At 40.7% G+C, this 19,463-nt stretch overlaps 1 protein-coding gene across 2 annotated transcripts in view; it reads left to right on the forward strand.

The window, feature by feature from the left end:
- The window catches only part of Grid1 (glutamate ionotropic receptor delta type subunit 1), a 734,712-nt gene that overhangs the window by 450,881 nt on the left and 264,368 nt on the right, over positions 1–19,463 (forward strand). For both annotated transcript variants that reach the window (XM_060390904.1, XM_060390905.1), the window contains exon 6: positions 13,346–13,516. In XM_060390904.1, the coding sequence (XP_060246887.1) occupies positions 13,346–13,516 (171 nt within the window). The remainder of the gene's footprint in view (positions 1–13,345; positions 13,517–19,463) is intronic.

Below are 19,463 nucleotides of genomic sequence, written 5' to 3' on the forward strand. Positions count from 1 at the left end.
AGGGCAATGAATTCACAGAATTAGTGAAAGTGAATCACAGTTTTGGACTGTATCATAGAGGGCCTTCTGGATTTCAGATCTGAGCTAATTGAACTTGGTCTGTACAACTCTTGAGATTTCTTTTCTGGGCTCATTTCTACATTGCTCTGCTGGGAATAGAGAGTGGCAGGAAAGGTCTCCTCTCTGCCTGGAACTGCAGAATCCTATTACTTGAAGGGCTTCCTATTCAGATTCAGTCCTGAGGTGTTGGACTTTGGAGACTCTGGATTTGTCCCTGCCTTCCAAATGCCAGGTTAAATTATTTTTAGCCTGTCCCTGAAGTTATTTTAGTGCTTTTAAAACTTGGGTCTAGACATTTACATTTCTGATGCAACTTAGAGCGCACCTCAGCAATATTGCATCCATAAAAGTGAAGGCACAGTTAGGGATGGCTACAGCTCTGTTTAGAATTGCTATGACCATTTGAAGGGCTTCTGAATCCATTTGGAATAAAGGGAAAATGCATGGGTAGGAATGAGTGAAATGGTAGAATTAAGAAAATTCTAGGTTTGTGGGAATGGGAAGCTGACAGGAGCTCAAGGCAGAAGAGGGGAAAAGAGAAAAAAAAGAGTGACAAAGGACATAGAGAAACAACAGGAAAGAAGAAATTAAAAATAGGAGACTGAAAAGAAGAGAGCTGACCAGGAGATGCACAAAGCTCTTGGCCACATAAAACTCTCCACAATCCACCTGGTAACCAGAGGATGGCTACTGAGTGTCCCCAGTGAATGCTGAGCATATGTGAGGCTCAACGGAGGGAAAATGTTCACATTGAGTTCATAATAAAATGCAACGAGGACATCTAAGATAAAATCAAGATAATAGGATATAAGAATAATTCGGCATTCAGAGATGACAGAGCCCCTCCTTGGACATCCTTTTGGTACACCAGCAGATCTTCGACAGGGTTCAGAGACTAAAGCAGGGAACCTGGGGACAGCTGTCCTGCGTGGTGGCCATATCCAGATGTTGCTTTTTAAGAAATGATCTGAGCTGAGTATTATAAGCTGACTGACTCTCTGGGCCAGCCTATGGGTATGTGATGTGATAGAGGGCTTGGGGCATAACTCTCAGAGCTATTTCCTGGGCAGTTCAGTGGAGGGGAACAGGCAGAGTACTGCTTTGTAATACTCTACAAAGTAGCAGAGGCAATTTATTTCACATCGGCAAATGAAGATGGCTGTACTCTATTTCCAACAATGGCCTACTTTATTTAGGAGTAGAATGGTTACCTAGTCTTGGCAGAAAGTCAAGGAGATGTATCAGAGGTGAGGAACAGGACAAAGTTAAATGCAGATTGGAGTGGTCTGTTCTGGGTTCCTTTAGGGGCTTGGTGGAGCCTGCAGGAGCAATGAGGTGGTAAGAGAGAAAAAGGAGAAATTTTTGGCATGGGGTCTGGGCTAAAGCAGGTCTATGCTTGATTTAAAAGACTGTTGATATCTGTATCTTTTGAGCTGGAAGGATAGGAGCCTTGTTTTAAAACTGTGCTAGTTACATTGTCTTCCATTAAATTAAAACCTATGAATTATATTACTGTTTAAAAGGATTTTTTAAATCACATTTACAGATATCATTCAAAGAAATAAAATATTTTTACTTAAGTTACACAGCTAAAAAGGAGTAAAAGCTAGGAATGGAGGCCAAAGCCATCTGGTCTCAGATCCTGCCCACTTGCTACACTACTATGACATAAATAACAAGGGCATGCCAAACGTTAATATACTGTGAATCACCTGGGGTTCTTTTTATGATACAGATTCTTATTAGATAGGCCTAGGTCTGCGATTCTGTATTTCCACTAAGTTCCCATCATATGCTGATGCTATTGGTCCCATGGACCACATTTTAGGAAGTAAGGAAATCATCTGCAATTTTTCACTTCCTACATAAAATAGGGAGACTCATGCTCACCTCGTCAGTTTGTAGGGAGCAAGTAAGGAGATAGGGTCTGTCTCAGGTCAGAATAACTTCTCAGAAGTTGTTCTACCCAGTTATCATCACTCCAGAAAATGTACCAGCACCCAGGTGGTGACATTCTCTTGACCTCTCCTCTTCACCAGGGTGTCTTTATCTCTCTGGCGAGTGTAGCACGCATTCCTGAAGCCTTATATGCTTCAGTGAGACAAATTCTTTTATGACAATTTTATAGAATTCTCCTTATATTTCCTCAACTTCTCAAGGCAGTCTTGTTCCTGAAATTTCTCTACTATCATTAACTTCAAACTACTGATGCCGTGGCTCTTCAGGGAGAAATAAACTTTACAATTCCCCTAGAGATGGAATAATGCTGGTATCACACAGATGTTTGATAGATCTAGGTCTTTTGGAGGAGTAAAAATAATGTGATTGCATAGCCTAATATGAGTTTAGCAATTTATATAAATGTTTAATATTTTCCCCTGGTATTAGAAGGTTCTGAAATTTTACTGAGGTTTTAAAGATCTGACAAAAGAATATTTATATGTGAGTTTTGCATCCAACTTGTCAAAATGCATATCAAAATGCTTATCATTCTTATTTTAATTACCATTTGAAAGTACCTCCTTTCTTTGTTATGTCCCCTTCTTTGTTGTGCATCTTGGCATGAGAAAGATGTGTGCAGTGACTTTCTCTGGTTTCACCAAAATATTTCTAAGAAGCATGAAAAGGTACAGAGAGTAATATAAAAAAAATACCCACATTCTTTCCTTTCAAATTTTGTAATGTTGGAAGCCTCAGATTTTCAGGAACTGACATGACACATACAATGGGAAACTGCTTTGCATACTGGTACAGATCCTACTGGATCCCATGTTATTCTAGCTGTTTATAGCTGTACTGGCAGAAAAATCAAAGGCTGCCTTCTTGAGCGGTCTGGGAATTTGTCTGCTCACCTTAGCAAGGCTTTGAGGCGTTTTGGGAGGTTTCAGTGCAGGATGATTAAGAGGCTTGGAGTAGTATCTACAGGCCAGGTATAGGGGTTCACACCAGTCATACCCACTTTGACAGACCAGGGATGGGCAGGCAGTGAGCTGAAGGCAGTTTGGGCTACAGTTACCAGTTTGTGATGTGTAGTAAGACCCAGTTTCAAAAACACAAGGACTGCATTTGTAGCAAAGTGTTAAAACACTGCCCTAGCTTACTGGAGGCCTTGAGTTTCATACTCAGCATTTCAATATGTACATGTGTGTATATATAGTATATGTACCTATAACTCTCAGAATATATAAATAATTTTATATATATATATATATATATATATATATATTCAAACTGCAGAAAGCAAGGCCCTAAGGATGATGATTTGCTGTTAGGTTGAATCTTTTCACGGCACAGAAAGGTGACAGAAAGGTACTTTCTGAGCTAGATATTTTTAGGATTGTACAAACCTCAGAATCTATCTAGGTAAAACTCCCATTTCCACAATCAGAATGGAGTCGCAATGCTTCCCTGACACTGACTGAAGTAGGAAGAGAACACAAGTTGAATGAGACAAAGCAAGATGTATCTCTGGTTCAGGGTATATAGGTTCATCTTCCACTGCCATGGAGCTGAAAGTGGGAGAAAAAACATACACTGCAACTAAGCGAGCATGGAGGGGAGGGAGAATCTCTCTGGCAGATGGAAGATTTGCTACTTCATTCTATTCCCCAGTGTCAGCCACTCCTGAAACAGGTGCATATGCTTCCCACCTAGATTTTTATGACATTACTATGTGGATGTGGATGTATGTGTGTGTGCATGCGTTCACATGTGCCTGCATGTGTGTGTATGGGTGTGTAGTGCGTGTATGTGTGTGTATGGGTGTGTTTTCATATAACCCTATTTTCTGTGTTTTAAACTGCATTGTATTTGTCTATGGTAATGATATGCATAATGATGCAATACAGTGGACTTATTCTGTCAATTTTTATAGCCCCGTAGAAGCCCATAGAAGCCCCATTGCTTCCTTGATTCTCTCTCTCACTCTTTTTCCCTGAAGATCACATCAGAGCCCTGAATGGAAGTAAGAAAAGGTATCTGAGTCTGAGAGATACTATTTTGTCTCCAGCTTATCCTGTTGAAGTTATTATCATTTTCATTCTCCTCATAGTGAGTGACAAAGAGCACTTTAAAAGCTACTCTTAGCCTCCATATCAATTGTTCATCACCTTATTTTTTGGAGGGGGGGGATAGAAGCTTCTTTTGAAAGTCCAGTAGAGCCTGTGGGATGTCTCTGCAGGGAGATGCACACAGCACTCATATATAGCACTTTCTTGTGAAATGGCAAACTCCTGTGAAGCCAGCCATACACCGCAGCTGAAGACACGCATTTCCCGGGAGCAGAGGCAATCAGCTCTCATTCTCTTCCATCATGTGCTCCATGAGAAGGACAATTTTGCTTTCAATCAGTGAATTAAGTATGTGCCTCCTGAGAAAATGTGAGGATTGCCTTTTCTTTAGAATATTTCTAACTTTCCCATGCTCTTAACCCTTTGCAAATGAAATAGAGATTTATGGAGTTCCTTAATAATTTATTTGACGCAAAATGCATATTTTTTAAGCATTACTATACATTCTTGCAGTATCTTGAGTAATTTTATTATTCAGTGCATGAAGCAGTTTCTTACACTTTATTTTACCCATAGACATTTTTCTGTAAATATGTTGCAAGGCACAAAAGAGTCTTATTTTGCTTCCAATGACTGGTAAGAAGAATTTCATAACTGTGTTAACTGGGAACCTGTTCTTCTGTACTTATTGTGATACTCTTTTAATCAAATCATAACTGTGTACTTCTCCCATTGAAAATAGAAAGAGGTCTATTGGTATTTTCCTTATCATTCTCTGTAACTTCTATCAATAAGCGTTTCAGATTTAAAATTTTAACTGTTTCTAAAGATTATCTATTTGTAGACACCTCAGTCCAGTGGATAATATTGTTTAAAAATATAAGGATAGAATTCCTTAGCTTGTAGGAGAAGGTAACAAAAAATCATGGGGATATTTTTGAAAGAAAAATATGAAGTCAGTGTTTATCTTCTGCCTCCGTGATATGGAGATGAGTCGTGAACACAAACAGGATTTGATCAAGTGGAGGAGGCTGTGTGTGCTTCTCCTGAATCCTCTTAAAGTAGTACTAATAGCAGTAAAGTTAGGAAAAAGGAAATCAAATGAAGCAAAATAAGTTGTAGTAATAAAGTAATTACTCAGCTTTAACTGGGCACACAGCTAGGACATATGTGGAGCAGTTTGCAACACAGATGTATGCCTCAAAATAAAACAATAGGGTCAAAAGCCAAGCAATTTAAATCCCATACAAAAGGTTTAGTAATATGTTTTTGTAAAAGATTAGCCTGGATAACACTTTCAAAATGAGAAAGTCCCCCTAAATAGCGGAATATAGCACACGTAAAAGTATTTTTAACTAAAAGCTACCAAGAGTAATATCTATGAGGCCCAACATAAGATAAATGAAAACTCTCAAGTTTTTCTTTTACTGAATTGGTCAAATTGTAGAAACCATGGAATTTTGTTTCCATGAATATCTTGGGGAATATGGAATTTGGGATCAAGCCTAAGGACCAGTCACATGTGGTGTCTAATGAAAGATTCGCACATACAATTAGAAGAATGCCCCCTATATCAGAGTTGATAAGAAACATCAATGAAATAGGGGTCAAGACATATGGAAGATAGAATAACAATACTTAGTATAGTTTTGAGAAAAGAACAAGCATTAGAATATTAACTGGTAAGTGATGTTATGGCTTATTACTCTTTCATATTGTTGAAGAAATCTACCAAGATTTAAGAACAGATTAATCAGGGTCCACATGGAGGCACTTCATAGAGTGACAGTATAGGACATTAAAGATATAGAAAAACGTGGACTCTATTCAGAGAGACAAGACCATTTACAAATGGCTTTAGTATCTGTACATGGTAGACTGATATCTCATATGGAGAATTGTCTACTATAGTGTTGCTGACCTGGCAGAAATAAATATGTTGTAAAGAGGCACTTTAGCTATTAGACTGTTAAAAGAAAGGGTCCCAAGAAACTGTAATTTCCCTGGTAATCTTATACGAGGAGAAGAAAAACTGGAGCCAGCCTGAGTACAAACTCTTTCCTTAGGAAAGAACTTTATAGCCTATAACAAGAATAGGTCTACAGTAGGTAGGGCCACACCCTCACAAAGACTAATTAGATGTGCATATTCCTAGCCCTTTATTTAAACTTTAACCTCACTTCAGGACCCTGAAGGTAGACTGGAGGTGGTCACTGCTCTTCCTTGTCCATGTTTCCAATGTGGCCATATTGAGTAAATCCTTCCCCCTTGCTATTAATTTGACTGCTCTGATTAGCTTATTGAGAATGGGTGTCCAAACCTGCCTCTTGGGACATGGACTGGGACTTCACATTTGGTAACAGTAGCCATACTTTTGGTTTTAAATGAGTCGTATATATATATATATCAAATAATACAAATAAAAGAATGAGTAACAAGTATCAGATAGTCAGAAAGAGCAAATAGAGAGCAAAACATCATTGAGTCAGGTGTTTACAATATACAGCAGAAACATCCGGAGTGGTCTGATTGGGAAAGCAAGCAAAGGAACACTTAAATCAGATGCTTACAAAATCCAGCAGAAGTGCCCAGGGGAACCTGAGGCAACCCATGTGTGCTGGAAGTCCTGGCTGAGAGATTTCTAGGCAATGCAGAACATTCTGTCCATGGACAAACTGGCTTGTTTTCCCACCACAGGCATCTTAATAACATGGGATAAACAATAGTAACCCCTATTGGGAATGGTTTATTTTCCAGCTGTTCTCAAAGGTACGATGTTTTAACCCTCCTTAACTGTTTGATGTTTTTCTTTCTGTCATAGTTAGGGAGCCAGTATGCTCAAGGACAGAGAATTTGGACACTGGAATTAAACATTATAGTCTGGGACAAGATAGCTCTGCTTGCTCCCAGAGTCTACAATCAAAAAGTTTAAACAGTGTATGACAATTTACCAATATAATGTTTATCATAGTTTAATAATGGCCTCCAGAGACATTTGAGGACTAGCCCTGAAATCTGTGAATGCTTCTTAAGAAGACTTACAAATGCCATGAAGTTAATGATCTTGAAGTGAGAATCTTAGATTTTCCAGTCTTGGATTATTCAGGTGGGTTCTAAGTGCCTAACTCTGCATCTTTAAGGAGGCAGTCAACTTGACTGTACAGAAGAGAAACTGTGATGATTAATCTTAATGACCAGCTTGATGGGAGTTAGAATCTCCTAGGGCTCACATTTCTCAGTGTATATGTGGGATCATGTATAGTGAGGTTTTACTGAAGAAGGAAGAAAGTCCCACAGTGAAAGTGGTCAACCTATTCCATGGACTGGGCATCTAGACTGAATAGAATGGAAGAAGTGGGTGGAGAGGATTATATTAATCTCTCTCAGCTTTCTGACCAGGAGAAGTGGGCTTACTGATGTCACTACCTACCTCATACTTGGAAACATTTTAGAAATGGTTTTAAGGAGGAATTTGGAAGAGTTTGGAGCTGTAGCATAGAAAAACCCTGGAAAGTGGTAAGCAGAGTTCCATGGGCTGTTCTGCTAGAAGGATGGAAGCCCAGAATGTGGAGAGAAACACAGACAATGGACACTCAACTCAGGAGGCTTTAGAGAGAGGAAAAATACTCTCTCAGGAGCTAGACATGAGGTTGTTTATGTTACATCATAAGTAAAGAACCACATGACACCACATGATAGCGTCAAGAATCCAGATATTGGCCATCTACCTGAAGGTTGTGCTGGATTTCCTTGTTGGATTTGGTCTTCCCTTGACCTGATCTTTCATTGCTATGCTCTCCTTTTGAATGGGAATGTTTGCTGTCAGCCATTGTATATTGAACCTATATAACTTGTGTTTTGATTTTATGGTTTGTTTTAGGTCTCACAAGGGACTTTGGGCTTTTGAACACTGTTGAAACTGTTAGTTGGATTTATCATCAACAACTTCCATGAAAGAAAATTTGCAATGATGTACTTTGAACGAAGGAGAAAGATGTCAGAAATAAGGTCTAAAGTCCATAAAAGAATGTGTAACAGATACTTGCACATGTACTGGTTACACAGACACTGTAGTGATAGTATTGTAAAACAATGAAGATAATCTCTACTGGAAGGACATAAAGAAAGATGGTATTAAATACTGGACATTGTTGACACCTTACTTGGATTTCTGGTAACTGGGGATAAGCACCATAGAAGAAAGAAAATTATGGAATGACTTCACACCTAAGCATACTTATTTCAATAGGCAAGAAAACTTATAAAGGCTAATTTAGAAAATATAATTTCCCAAAACATAAATACATGAAAATCGTAAAAAAATAATTAATTCCAATTTTGGAAAAATCATAATAAACAACCGAATATGGAATGTAAGCAATATGATAGAAATAAAATCCTAGTATGTAAGTAATCATAATCAGTATAAATGATTAAAATTTCTACTTACATCATAGGCATGGGTATAAACATTTCTAGTACATTTTCTTTCCAGGTATTCAACTAAAACATGAGGCAGAGAAAAGTCAAAGAAAAACAAAGAGATGAAAAATATAGATAATAACCATAAAACAAATGATATACCTATAGTAGCAGCAGACACAGTAAACAGTAAGGCAAGAGGCATACTTAGAAATAAAGAGGGTATTTAATGACTGATATTTAAATATCCGCTCAGCAAAGAGATAGACTCCTAAACTTGTGTGTAACTAATACAAAGTCTTTAAAATATGTCAAGAAAACGCAGGCAGAATTCAAGAACAAAGGAAGTCCTGATCTAATTGACCGGAAAACAGATATTTGACAGCAGCAACTGTATAGCAAAGTCATGTGAAACAGTTACATACAATGGCCACAAAACAAGCCTCTCTGTATCTAAACTTAGAAGGATTTAAAGCCTAACTTTAACAAACATCCCACAAGTCGGATAAGGTATTTGTAACATGTGACAAAGGCCTTTAAAAAATAAATTTGAAAATAAGAGAACCATAAATCACTACGCAACCATAAATTACTCATAAACACAAGGGGGGAGACATAACTGATTTCACAAATGCATGAGAACACTCAACCCTATTGAGAATTAAGGTAGTGAAAACAAAGCCTAACAATGTTCCAGTTCATACTCACCAGAATGGCACAGCTTACGAAGTCACGTAATAGGTGATGTGTAGGTAAGTATGCCGGATCAACACTCCCTTGACCACATAGGATTATAAACTGGTACAACTGCATTAGAAAATTGGCCCTTTCCAATAAACTCCTATTCACTTAATCAGGGTAGCACAATCCTAAGTATAATTCTTACACAGTAAAGAGAAATTCTTATACAGGACATGAAGACACACAGGAAATTGTTCATAGTCACCAACCATTAAAGCACCCAAAAGGTTCTCGGCAATGGGCAAATAAATGGCAACCTTGCCATGCAGTGTGGTGATGCACTCCTCCCGTGGATAAACTCCAGGCTTCTGATGTGTAACCAGATGTTTCATTTAAAAACATTTATTGTTACTTTACATGTGTTGTGCCAGCTAGCATGTATGTGTCCAATGTGCATGCAGCACCCTCGGAGCCAGATGAGGGCATTGGAATCACTGGAGCTGGAGTTGCAGATGGTTGTAACTCCCCACGTGTGTTCTGGCTCTTGACCACTGTGCCGTCTCTTCAACCCGTGAGCAAGAGGTTTCAAACATTGGTGACTGCTGAAGTATTATTGAGAGTGCTTGTGTCGAACCTAGAGGGTTTTCTCTTTGGATTACTGTGATTTGATCACGCTCCCAGACTGATACTCCGATGTATAACAGAGTGTGAGGTATGAGAAGCACAGTGGTAAAGCCAGATTACGAAAGGATCAGTGTTGTGCAGCTTACACGCAGTTACCCATCACATACAAGACTAGGCTACACGTCATCTAGGCTCTAGCGTGACAAAGGCTATTTGTGGCAAGAAAGGAGGAATAGCATGGGAAACCATCCAACTAAGATGAGGACATCATTTTACTTCTTAGTTTGATGGAAGATACAGTGAACTCATTTCCTTACTCATATTCAATGCACAAAATGCTTATGCATATTTTAAAGCGAGGCTTATAAATTACAATATAAAAAATAAAGTATTTCTTTATCCTGGGTAATCTACTGAGCATCATGTCATACACTGCTTTTGTTTCTCTCTTTCCTTCACTAGTTTACTGACATTCCATGGTGGCACATACACAGCGTCCCAATGCTTCCGTTTATTAGCAGTTCCCTTTGAATGAATGCTTAACTGGGACAAAGGGAAGTTTGCTCTCCAAGTTGCTCATTTCAATGGTCTACTTGTACTTCTCTCTACAGGAAGTCTAGATTTTGGGGTCTCTTACATTGGTATAGAGGCATATACTTCACTAGGAGTGAACACATCCCTATGATCACTTCTGTGATAATTACAAAATCCAGCAGGGCGAGGAGGACAGGAGTAGATCCTGGCATGGAGCTGCTAGACAGACTGCTCTCATCTGTGTTCAGAATTAGGGCATGGTTAACAGTCAGCCTTTTCAGTTATATGCAAATAACTGAGAAAATTTGCTTGAGTGGACTCCTACATCTTGATTGCAGGTATCTCTAGACCAGACAAAATGAAGCACAGGGAGTAAGCTAAGAGTCTGTTAGCAGGCAGGACCCATGTGACCCATGGCAAGCAGTATCAGAACTGTGCCAGGGGATACAAGAAGATATACAAAGTTTCAGCAGATCCCCACCGAGGGAAGGCATATGGAAGCAAATAGGTTGTCATAGAGCTGTGCCAAGTATTCAGTGAGTCCCGGGCAGGCAGAACGGAAGAGGAAGAGTTAGCAAATCAGGGCAGATTGGGCAAGTGTTGAGTCCCCATCATTGCCTATATCACAGTGTACCTTAACTATTCACTGTAGCTGAGTAGCAGATTGCCATGAAAGTGCTGGGCCACCTTGTAAGTCACATCCCCAACAAATTTCCAGAATGTTCCCAATGTGGTGAGAACCGAGTGTTTCTTGTTTGCCCTTTGGCAGTTGAAGAGGAAGGAGAGGCTTAATAAAAGGATTTCTATAAAGATGTCTGTTGCCTCTACAGTGGCATTTTGCATCAAGAATATATGGGAAAAAAACAAATGGTATGAGACACTTTTTTTTCTTGTAGCTGCCTTTTCTCTAACACCTTTCTACATAATTGCAGTTTTGCATTTTGTGACACCTGACTCCTTTTCTTTCTTCTGCTTGCTCATCTATCTATCTGTCTGTCTGTCTGTGTATCTATCTATCTATCTATCTATCTACCTATCTATCTATCTATTTATCTATCTATCTATCTATCTATCTATCTATCTATCTATCAGAGTCAGGATCTCACCCTAGGCCAGCCTGGCCCATAACTGACTATGTAGCCCATGCTAGCCTTGAATTTGCATTAATTCTTTCCCCTCAGCTTTCCAAATGCTGGAATTACAAGCATGAGCCACTGTGCCTGGTAGCTAGCATGTATTTTCTAGATAAGAAAAAAGCCCTCTTTAAGCCCTCCCTACTTCTAGTTTAAGCAAAGTGAACTATCTACATGTTACTCTTTTGACATCCCTTCTCTCTTGAGATTAGGCTGCTATTTCTGTCATCCTCTAGCCTGTGCTCTCAGAAGGGCCTTGGTACCTAGGGCAGGTAGAGAGCTGAATGCACATGTCCAGGCTCTTCTTATACCCTGCCCCCGCCGTGAGTCTCTCTGTGTTCAGGGACTGTCCCTTCTGACCAATTTCTTTACCTTTGATTATTTATTGGTTTACAATCCATCATAAATATAAATTTCAGGGACATGGGTCTTAACCTGATGTATAACAACATTTTAACTTTTTTGAGAGATAGGTAGTTCAGTATATTTAGGAACTGACAAAGATGCTGATGATATAGATATAGGGTTTTATTCTCTTACAGACCTAGGAAGTGCTATCTCTCTCTCTCTCTCTCTCTCTCTCTCTCTCTCTCTCTCTCTCTCTCTCGCACACACACACACACACACACAGAGAGCAACATTCTAAGACAGACCTTAAATGCTTGTTTTAGTATCTTACACCTGAAAATGTTATGCTCTTATTTAAATGATTTTGAAATCCCAACCACTGACTTCCTGCCTGGTGTCTCAATTTGTACTGTCACAGGGTCTCAAAACTAGAATGGATCATCCGCAAAAAGGATGGTTTAAAGATTATTTTTAAGTACAACTATTTTAGTTAAAATGTTGACTTGGAGCCTAGCTTTGATGTAGTAATGTCTTAGAGATCATGAGCCTGGGGTGTCCTCAGGCTGGCTGCCCCTCTGCTGGAACACTGGCTGAATATTGGTTACTGTGTCTTTGTAGTTCAGTTTTACACCCTGCTATGCAGTTTCACATTGTCCTTTCTGGCCCCTGGCCCTCTCTTTGTTCCTCTCTAATTCCTGGCCCATAAAGCAACCAGAAGTTTTCATAAAGGCCATTCTTATTGTAAGCACATTTGTACCTAAAAACGTCAAGCTCCTTACTACCCCTGTGTTTCTGTGCCGTTGCTGTTGTCTGAAGTGGGATGGATGGACCCTGACTTTCCCATCTGCCTCTCTCTACTGATGCTTACATGTGGAACAGTTTATCTTTTGCAGTACTGGTTTTCCAGTTATACTTTCTTTCTAACACACACACACACACACACACACACACACACACACACACACACACCACATGTGTACATCCTTGTGCATGCACACATGCACGCACGCAGCCACCGTTTTTATTTATGTTCATTCTTAGGCTTAGTTTAAAGTTTATATCATATAGAGGCATTCCTAGGAGAGATCTCTCTATGGGCAGCTCCTTTTTAAATTTCTATGCTTGAGGGTGCAATTACATAATAATTAGGTTCCCTTCATAGCATATTACCTTTGTTTTTTTGAGCATGACATTAATAAATGCATGCAAAACACCTAGTGTATTCAAGATCTAGCACAATTGGTATTTCTGATCCCTCACATACCACTATGTTCCATGGTAAAGGGTTACATTTGATATCTACTATACCTTGGTGTTTACTGCAGACCAGACCTTAGAGGGAATGTTGAATAATCCTGTTGCACCTAAGGGATGATAAGATTTTTCTTTGTAAATAAGCAACTAACGAAATGTGTGGCCTGGGCCTAATCATTTCACCCCTTCAGCATTAGCTGTTTGGGGTTTTGGCCTAGGTGCCTCATGGTGACTTTTTTATTCATGAGGGTATAAGCATGAATCTGATTATTTCTTCAGGAAATCAGTGACCCCGAGATCCTGGATCTGGTCCACAGTGCTCTCGGCAGGATGACCGTGGTCCGGCAAATCTTCCCATCTGCAAAGGACAACCAGAAATGCATGAGGAATAACCACCGCATCTCTTCCCTGCTTTGTGATCCGCAGGAAGGCTACCTCCAGATGCTGCAGGTCAGTGCATGTGTCTCCCCAATGCAGGGCTCTCACCGTACCCTTGGCCTGAGACAAGGCAACAGACTGGGCCTGCTTCACTCTAGCTGAATACTGTTACCCACCCACTTTAATGACTGAAAGGCTGTCATTTGCTGAAATGGAAACCAGTTGATTGGACACAAGTGTGGTAGGTAATTGTCCTGACACCAGCAGGCTGGGCCTGCTTGCTCAGAGGGTACCTCTGACATTTTAAAGTTACATGCTTGGGGTAGGGGAGATCGCTCTCTTTTAGGCCTCTATGCTGAGTGCCTTGTGGCAAGGCTAGGATGAGACTTTCTTTGGGTTTTTCTTTGTAAGAAGTCACTTATACAGACACCAGACTTTTCAAACAGTTGACAGAGCTCTGGCACATCTGCTAAGCGCTGAGCTTTAGGCCAGCCAGAATGCTGCAGGATCTCCACTGAACAGAAAGGCCAGAGAACAGGTTTAGGGCATGGCCACTTACTGTACCCCTTCCTAGATGAAAGCTGACAATGTTGGTGTGACAACTCCAGTCACTGTGTCAGTGTGCGCATGACCTTCATCTTCTGGCAATGTGCCCTTGGCATAGTGAAAAGGAATTGCCTGGGGTACAAACTGTTTCCTTTGCAGATCTTTGACACCAACAGGGAAACATCCACTGGCTTCCATGAATCCACATGAACATTTGTAATATGCGATGCACAAGACACTTGATGATGTTTAATGAAGGCCACATGACAAAAGAAAGTGTCTCCAATTGGGTTTGTGGAAATTGCCTATGTAACTTTGCACATGCAGTATACTCACCCCTCAGCATTTGAAATCAGTCCCACCCTCTTTCCCCAGACAGGAATGAGGAGTATAAATCAGAGTTCAGATCAGGGCTGGCTGTATCTGCCCCATGAATCAGATACTTAGGACCTTTGGTGTCACCATATCAGAAGACCTTCACAATACAGCAGGAACCACAGGAATATTAGGTGGGCTGTAGATACATATAATTAGTGAAAGCATCGAATTTACTCTCTAATCTTATGTTAGCAGAAAAAGGAGAAAGCTTATCTCATAGATGTTACGCTTAAGAAATTTGTTCTCAGTGGGAAGGAAACATAGATGACACTGATGACAGCTGGAGCACCTATCCTCCCATGGTGCTCTCTGTGCCACAGAGCACGTTGGCTAAATTGGCAAGATAGGCTAGCTAAGGTTTTTCTGAGGTGGTAAGGATTTGATTGAGAAACGGAACATTGGTCTCGACCTAGCCATGATCTAGAGACTTTGGATTATGGGTTAGAAAGGCTTGTGGTATAATTTTGTTTTGTTTTCTTTTCCCTGGGGAATGGAAGAGGTGATAGGATCAAGTGAGTCACTCTCCAGCAACACTGTCTAGACCATTCTCCCTCTCTACGTGGATGTATAGAAAGCTGAACAAAGGACAAGGCAGCATGAGAGTCCCACACTGTTCAGGAGAGGACAATCCTTTTCTTACTGGCCTGTGGATGATCTCCCAGGTTCCCTCTCCCTTGGTCTAGTTTATCTTGCTCCAGTCCCTGCTGTCCTTGCTCCTTCCCTATCTTCTATCCCTCTATTCACTCTCCATTTCTCATAAAGTAAAATCACTCCAGTTTTCCCCAAAGGAGGGTCACTTTCTTTTTATTTGTGTGAGATTATTTGTTTTATTTTGTGGGGTATATTATTTTATTTTTATTTTTTAAATTTTTATTATTAATTACAGTTTAATCACTTTGGATCCCAGATGTAGCCCCCTCCCCCATCCCCTCCCAATTCCACCCTTCCTCCCTCTTCTTCTCCTATGCCCCTCCCCCAGTCAAATGATAGGGTAGGTCCTCTTCCCCTTCCATCTGACTCTAGTCTATCATCATCTCATCAGGACTGGCTTCATTGTCTTCCTCTGTGGACTGGTAAGGCTTCTCCCCCCTCAGGTGGAGGTAATCAAAGAGCTGGCCACTGAGTTCATGTCAGAGACAGTCTCTGTTTCTATTATTGGGGAACTCTCTTGGACACTGAGCTGCCATTGCTACTTCTGTGCAGGGGTTCTAAGTTATCTCCATGTATGTTCCTTGGCTGGAGTATCAGTGTCAGAAAAGACCCGTATGACCAGATTTTTTGGTTCTGTTGTTCTCTCCTTGTGGAGCTCCTGTTCCTTCCGGGTCTTTCTATCTCCCCCTTCTTTTATAAGATTCCCTGCACTCTGCAAAAAGTTTAGTTATGAATTTCAGCATATGTTTTGATACCCTGCTGGGTAGAATCTTTCAGAGGTCCTCTGTGATAGGCTTCAGTCCTGTTCCCTGTTTACTCCCTCTTCTGATGTCCATCTTGTTTGCTTTTCTGTATGAAGACTGGGCTTCTTACTGGGGTCCTCTTTCTTGATTAGCTTCCTTAGGTGTACAGGTTTTAGTATGCTTAGCCTATCTTATAGGTCTAACACCCACCTATAAGTGATTATATACCATGTGTGTCTTTCTGCTTGTGGGATACCTCACTCAGAATGGTATTTTCTAGATCCCACCATTTGCCTGAAAATTTCATGATTTCTTTGTTTTTAATAGCTGAGTATTATTCCATTGTGTACATGTACCACAATTTCTGTATCCATTCATCAACTGAGGGGCATCTGGGTTGTTTTCAGCTTCTGGCTATTACAAATAAAGCTGCTACTACAAACATGGTTGAGCAAATGTCCTTGTTGTATAATTGAGCATCTTTTGGATATATGCCTAGGAGTGGTATAGCTGGATCTTGAGGTAGCACTATTCCTAATTGTCCAAGAAAGCTCCAGATTGAGTTCCAAAGTGCTTGTACAAGGTTACATTCCCACCAGCAGTGGAGGAGGGTTCCCCTTTCTCCACAACCTCTCCAGCATGTGTTGCCACTTGAATTTTTTATCTTGGCCATTCTGATGTGTGTAAGGTGAAATCTCAGGGTCATTTTCATTTGTATCTCCCTGATGACTAAGGATGTTGAGCATTTCTTTGTTTCTCTGCCATTTGAATGTTGGAGGGTCACTTTTAATTGTACACACATGGGTTGTACAAGATGGGGCAGAGGAGAAGCCTGCAGTTCTTGTCAAACTCCACGGTGATGTTTCTCGCTATGGACTGACATCTGCAAGGAGTCACCCTGTCTCTAGCACTTTCGACCTGCTTGGTGTGAAGGATCTGCTCTCTGGAAGAGAACAAGAGATTCTATGGGACTGAGGGGAAGTTCCATTGATGGCACTTCAGGAAGTGGCATGCACTGAGCATATAACAAATGTTCTGAGTCACACACTTCAGGACCCCCTTCCTGTCTCTGTTTTGTCTGAGACACAGGTACCAAAGAAGGAGGAAAGCTAAAGAACAAAGCACAGGGACCTGTTCATGGCAATTGCATCACCACACCACGAGCAGCAGTAGCAGCAGCATCACCAGAACCACCACCACCACCACAACCACCACTAGCAACAGTATCACCATCATGACATTAACCAGACTGCCTGTATGCCTGTATCCCAGTAATTATAGCCACCATTAGTCAATTGACATTTATCTTTTATTCTTTGTCTCTGTTTCTTGCATTGTCAATCTAAGACATGAAAATCTGCTACCCTAGAGAATCGTCGTGAACATTGGAAATCATTTAGAACAGGGCTGGGCTGTTAAGAATACCATTGGTTGGGAGCAGTGTAGGGAATCTTATGAAAGAAGCGGGAGACAGAAAGACCTGGAGGGAACACAAGGAAGCTCCGCAGGAGATCAACAGAATCAAAAAAAATCTGGGCACAGGGTCTTTGCATAGACTTATGCTCCAACCAAGGACCATGCATGGAGATAACGTAGAATCCCTGCTCAGATGTAGCTCATGGCAGCTCAGTTTCTAAGTGGGTACCCTAGTAAGGGGAGCAGAACCTATCTCAGACATGAACTCAGTGGCTGACTCTTTGATCACCTCCCCCTTTGCGGGGGGAGAGCTGCCTTACCAGGCCACAGAGGAAGACAATGCAGCCACTCCTGATGAGGCCTGATAGGCTAGAAGGGGAGGAGGACCTCACCTATTGGTGGACTAGGGGAGGGGCATAGGGGGAAAAACAGTGATAGGGTGGGTTTGGAAGAGGCCTCCAGCTGGGCTACAAAGTGAATAAACTATAATAAAAAAAGAATACCATCAGATGATATGTCAGTATAATAGAAGTTTCCACAGAAAAGCTGAACATGCCTGCATACGTGTGTTTTGACAGGTGAAAACCTTACCCTGAATAGGAGAGCAATTCCTACCTCTCCAGCCCTCTATCACAAGCTTTATGCTTCTCACTGTCTCTATCACTTATTCAGCCTCTCAGTCACAACTGTCTTGTCTAAAGAGGACAGGCCATGTTTTTATCTGTTTAGCTCTTCATGAAGGACCCTGTTCACGAAGACCATTAATAAGAATATATGAGATAACTCTGCTGATAATATAGGACTTGAAACCCAAGTTAAATGGTCTCTAGAAGCCTCTTTATATAGACATAAGTAAAGCACTTTATTAAAGAAATCTCTTCTCTCTCCATCTATTGTAGCTACATCCTTCTTTGGCACTAAGATGGGAGGGGAGAACAGATTTATTTACTCTCTTGCCCAACACTTGGGAAGCTTGTAGATTCATCTCATTTAGAAGCCATTCTCTTCAAGTTTCCTCAGAAACTATTACCACTTCTTTCTTTCCTAATGACAGTGTAGAAGACAAACTAATTTCTACTAGCCTCTAGCTGTGAAATTTATCGAAAAGACTTGAACATGCTTAGAACAACCAACTCATGAAAAAAAAAATTGCTGTCATGGATTATTAACTTTGTCTTGATGAAATTAATGAAAATCCCCCTGGAAATGGAGCTACTAAGTCAATCCTAGTTTCTTCCCCAGATGGCTGCCTGTGGGATGATGATTCTAGCTTAGGCATTGTCAAAGCACAAGGCATTTTTGCAAGGTTGTTCATCTCCAGGCTTCTCTATCATTGTGAACTGATCTCAAAGATTCTGTCTTCCTGTATTTAGCCCTATGGTCAGGGATTTCTATTTTGAAAAGCCAACCAAGTACTATTTGCAAATCAATCTGGCTGCTATTTAGTACAGAGAAAGTCCTTTGGATGAAAAATACTTAGATAAGTGGCTTCCAGTGGTTTCAGAATGCATCGCATTTGCCTGTGTGTGGTTGTTTAGTTGTCTCTACAAAGAACTGTCTGATTTGGGTGTTTCTTGATTTTGTTTTCTTGACAAGTTAGTTTAGGGCTTGTCTGACTCAGCCAGTAATAAAAGTGATAACCAGTTCCTCAGAACCCTGAGAATTTGCTAAGATTTCCCAGGCAACCTTGCTCAGAAAAGACTTGCTATTGTATTCTGTCATTGGAAATGCCTCTCCCAGTGACTGCAACTTGTAATTGAACTAACAGAAGCACCATCACATTGCCACCCCATCTATTCAAGTGTGTTTCAAAGGCTGTGGCCGGAAATGCTATGAACTGCAGTGCCTGGTCACTGTGCTTAGCTAAGCTGTGGGGCCCAATGTTGTTGGACCAGTGTTGTCATGAAATGTTCTCAAGATTGGAGATTTGCATCTTTGTGCATTTAAAAATTGTTAAATAGCCCAACAGAATCTCCCCTCCCCCTGGTGTTCAATTTGCTAAAGAAAATCACGGACCTGCTAGTCCCCATTTCCTGGAAGCTTCCTGCTCTTTTCACTGGTGATAAGTGTTTGTCAGTCTGGTAAGAGAAGCTTTTCCTTTGGAGCATCTCCCAGGCTTCTGTTACCAGCTACTTCAGATTTCATGTCACTTCCAGTGCTTTAGTTAGTGGTAAAGACTCCGATTGGCACTTTAACAAGGAGAGTGTATAAGGCTGCATGAGTCAGGTGCAGAGCTGGTCTCTGTTGGTACAGCTGCTTGCTACTTGGGCTGCAGGTGTCCACAT

The sequence above is a fragment of the Meriones unguiculatus genome, chromosome 9, assembly GCF_030254825.1.
Source record: "Meriones unguiculatus strain TT.TT164.6M chromosome 9, Bangor_MerUng_6.1, whole genome shotgun sequence".
Lineage (NCBI taxonomy): Eukaryota > Metazoa > Chordata > Mammalia > Rodentia > Muridae > Meriones > Meriones unguiculatus.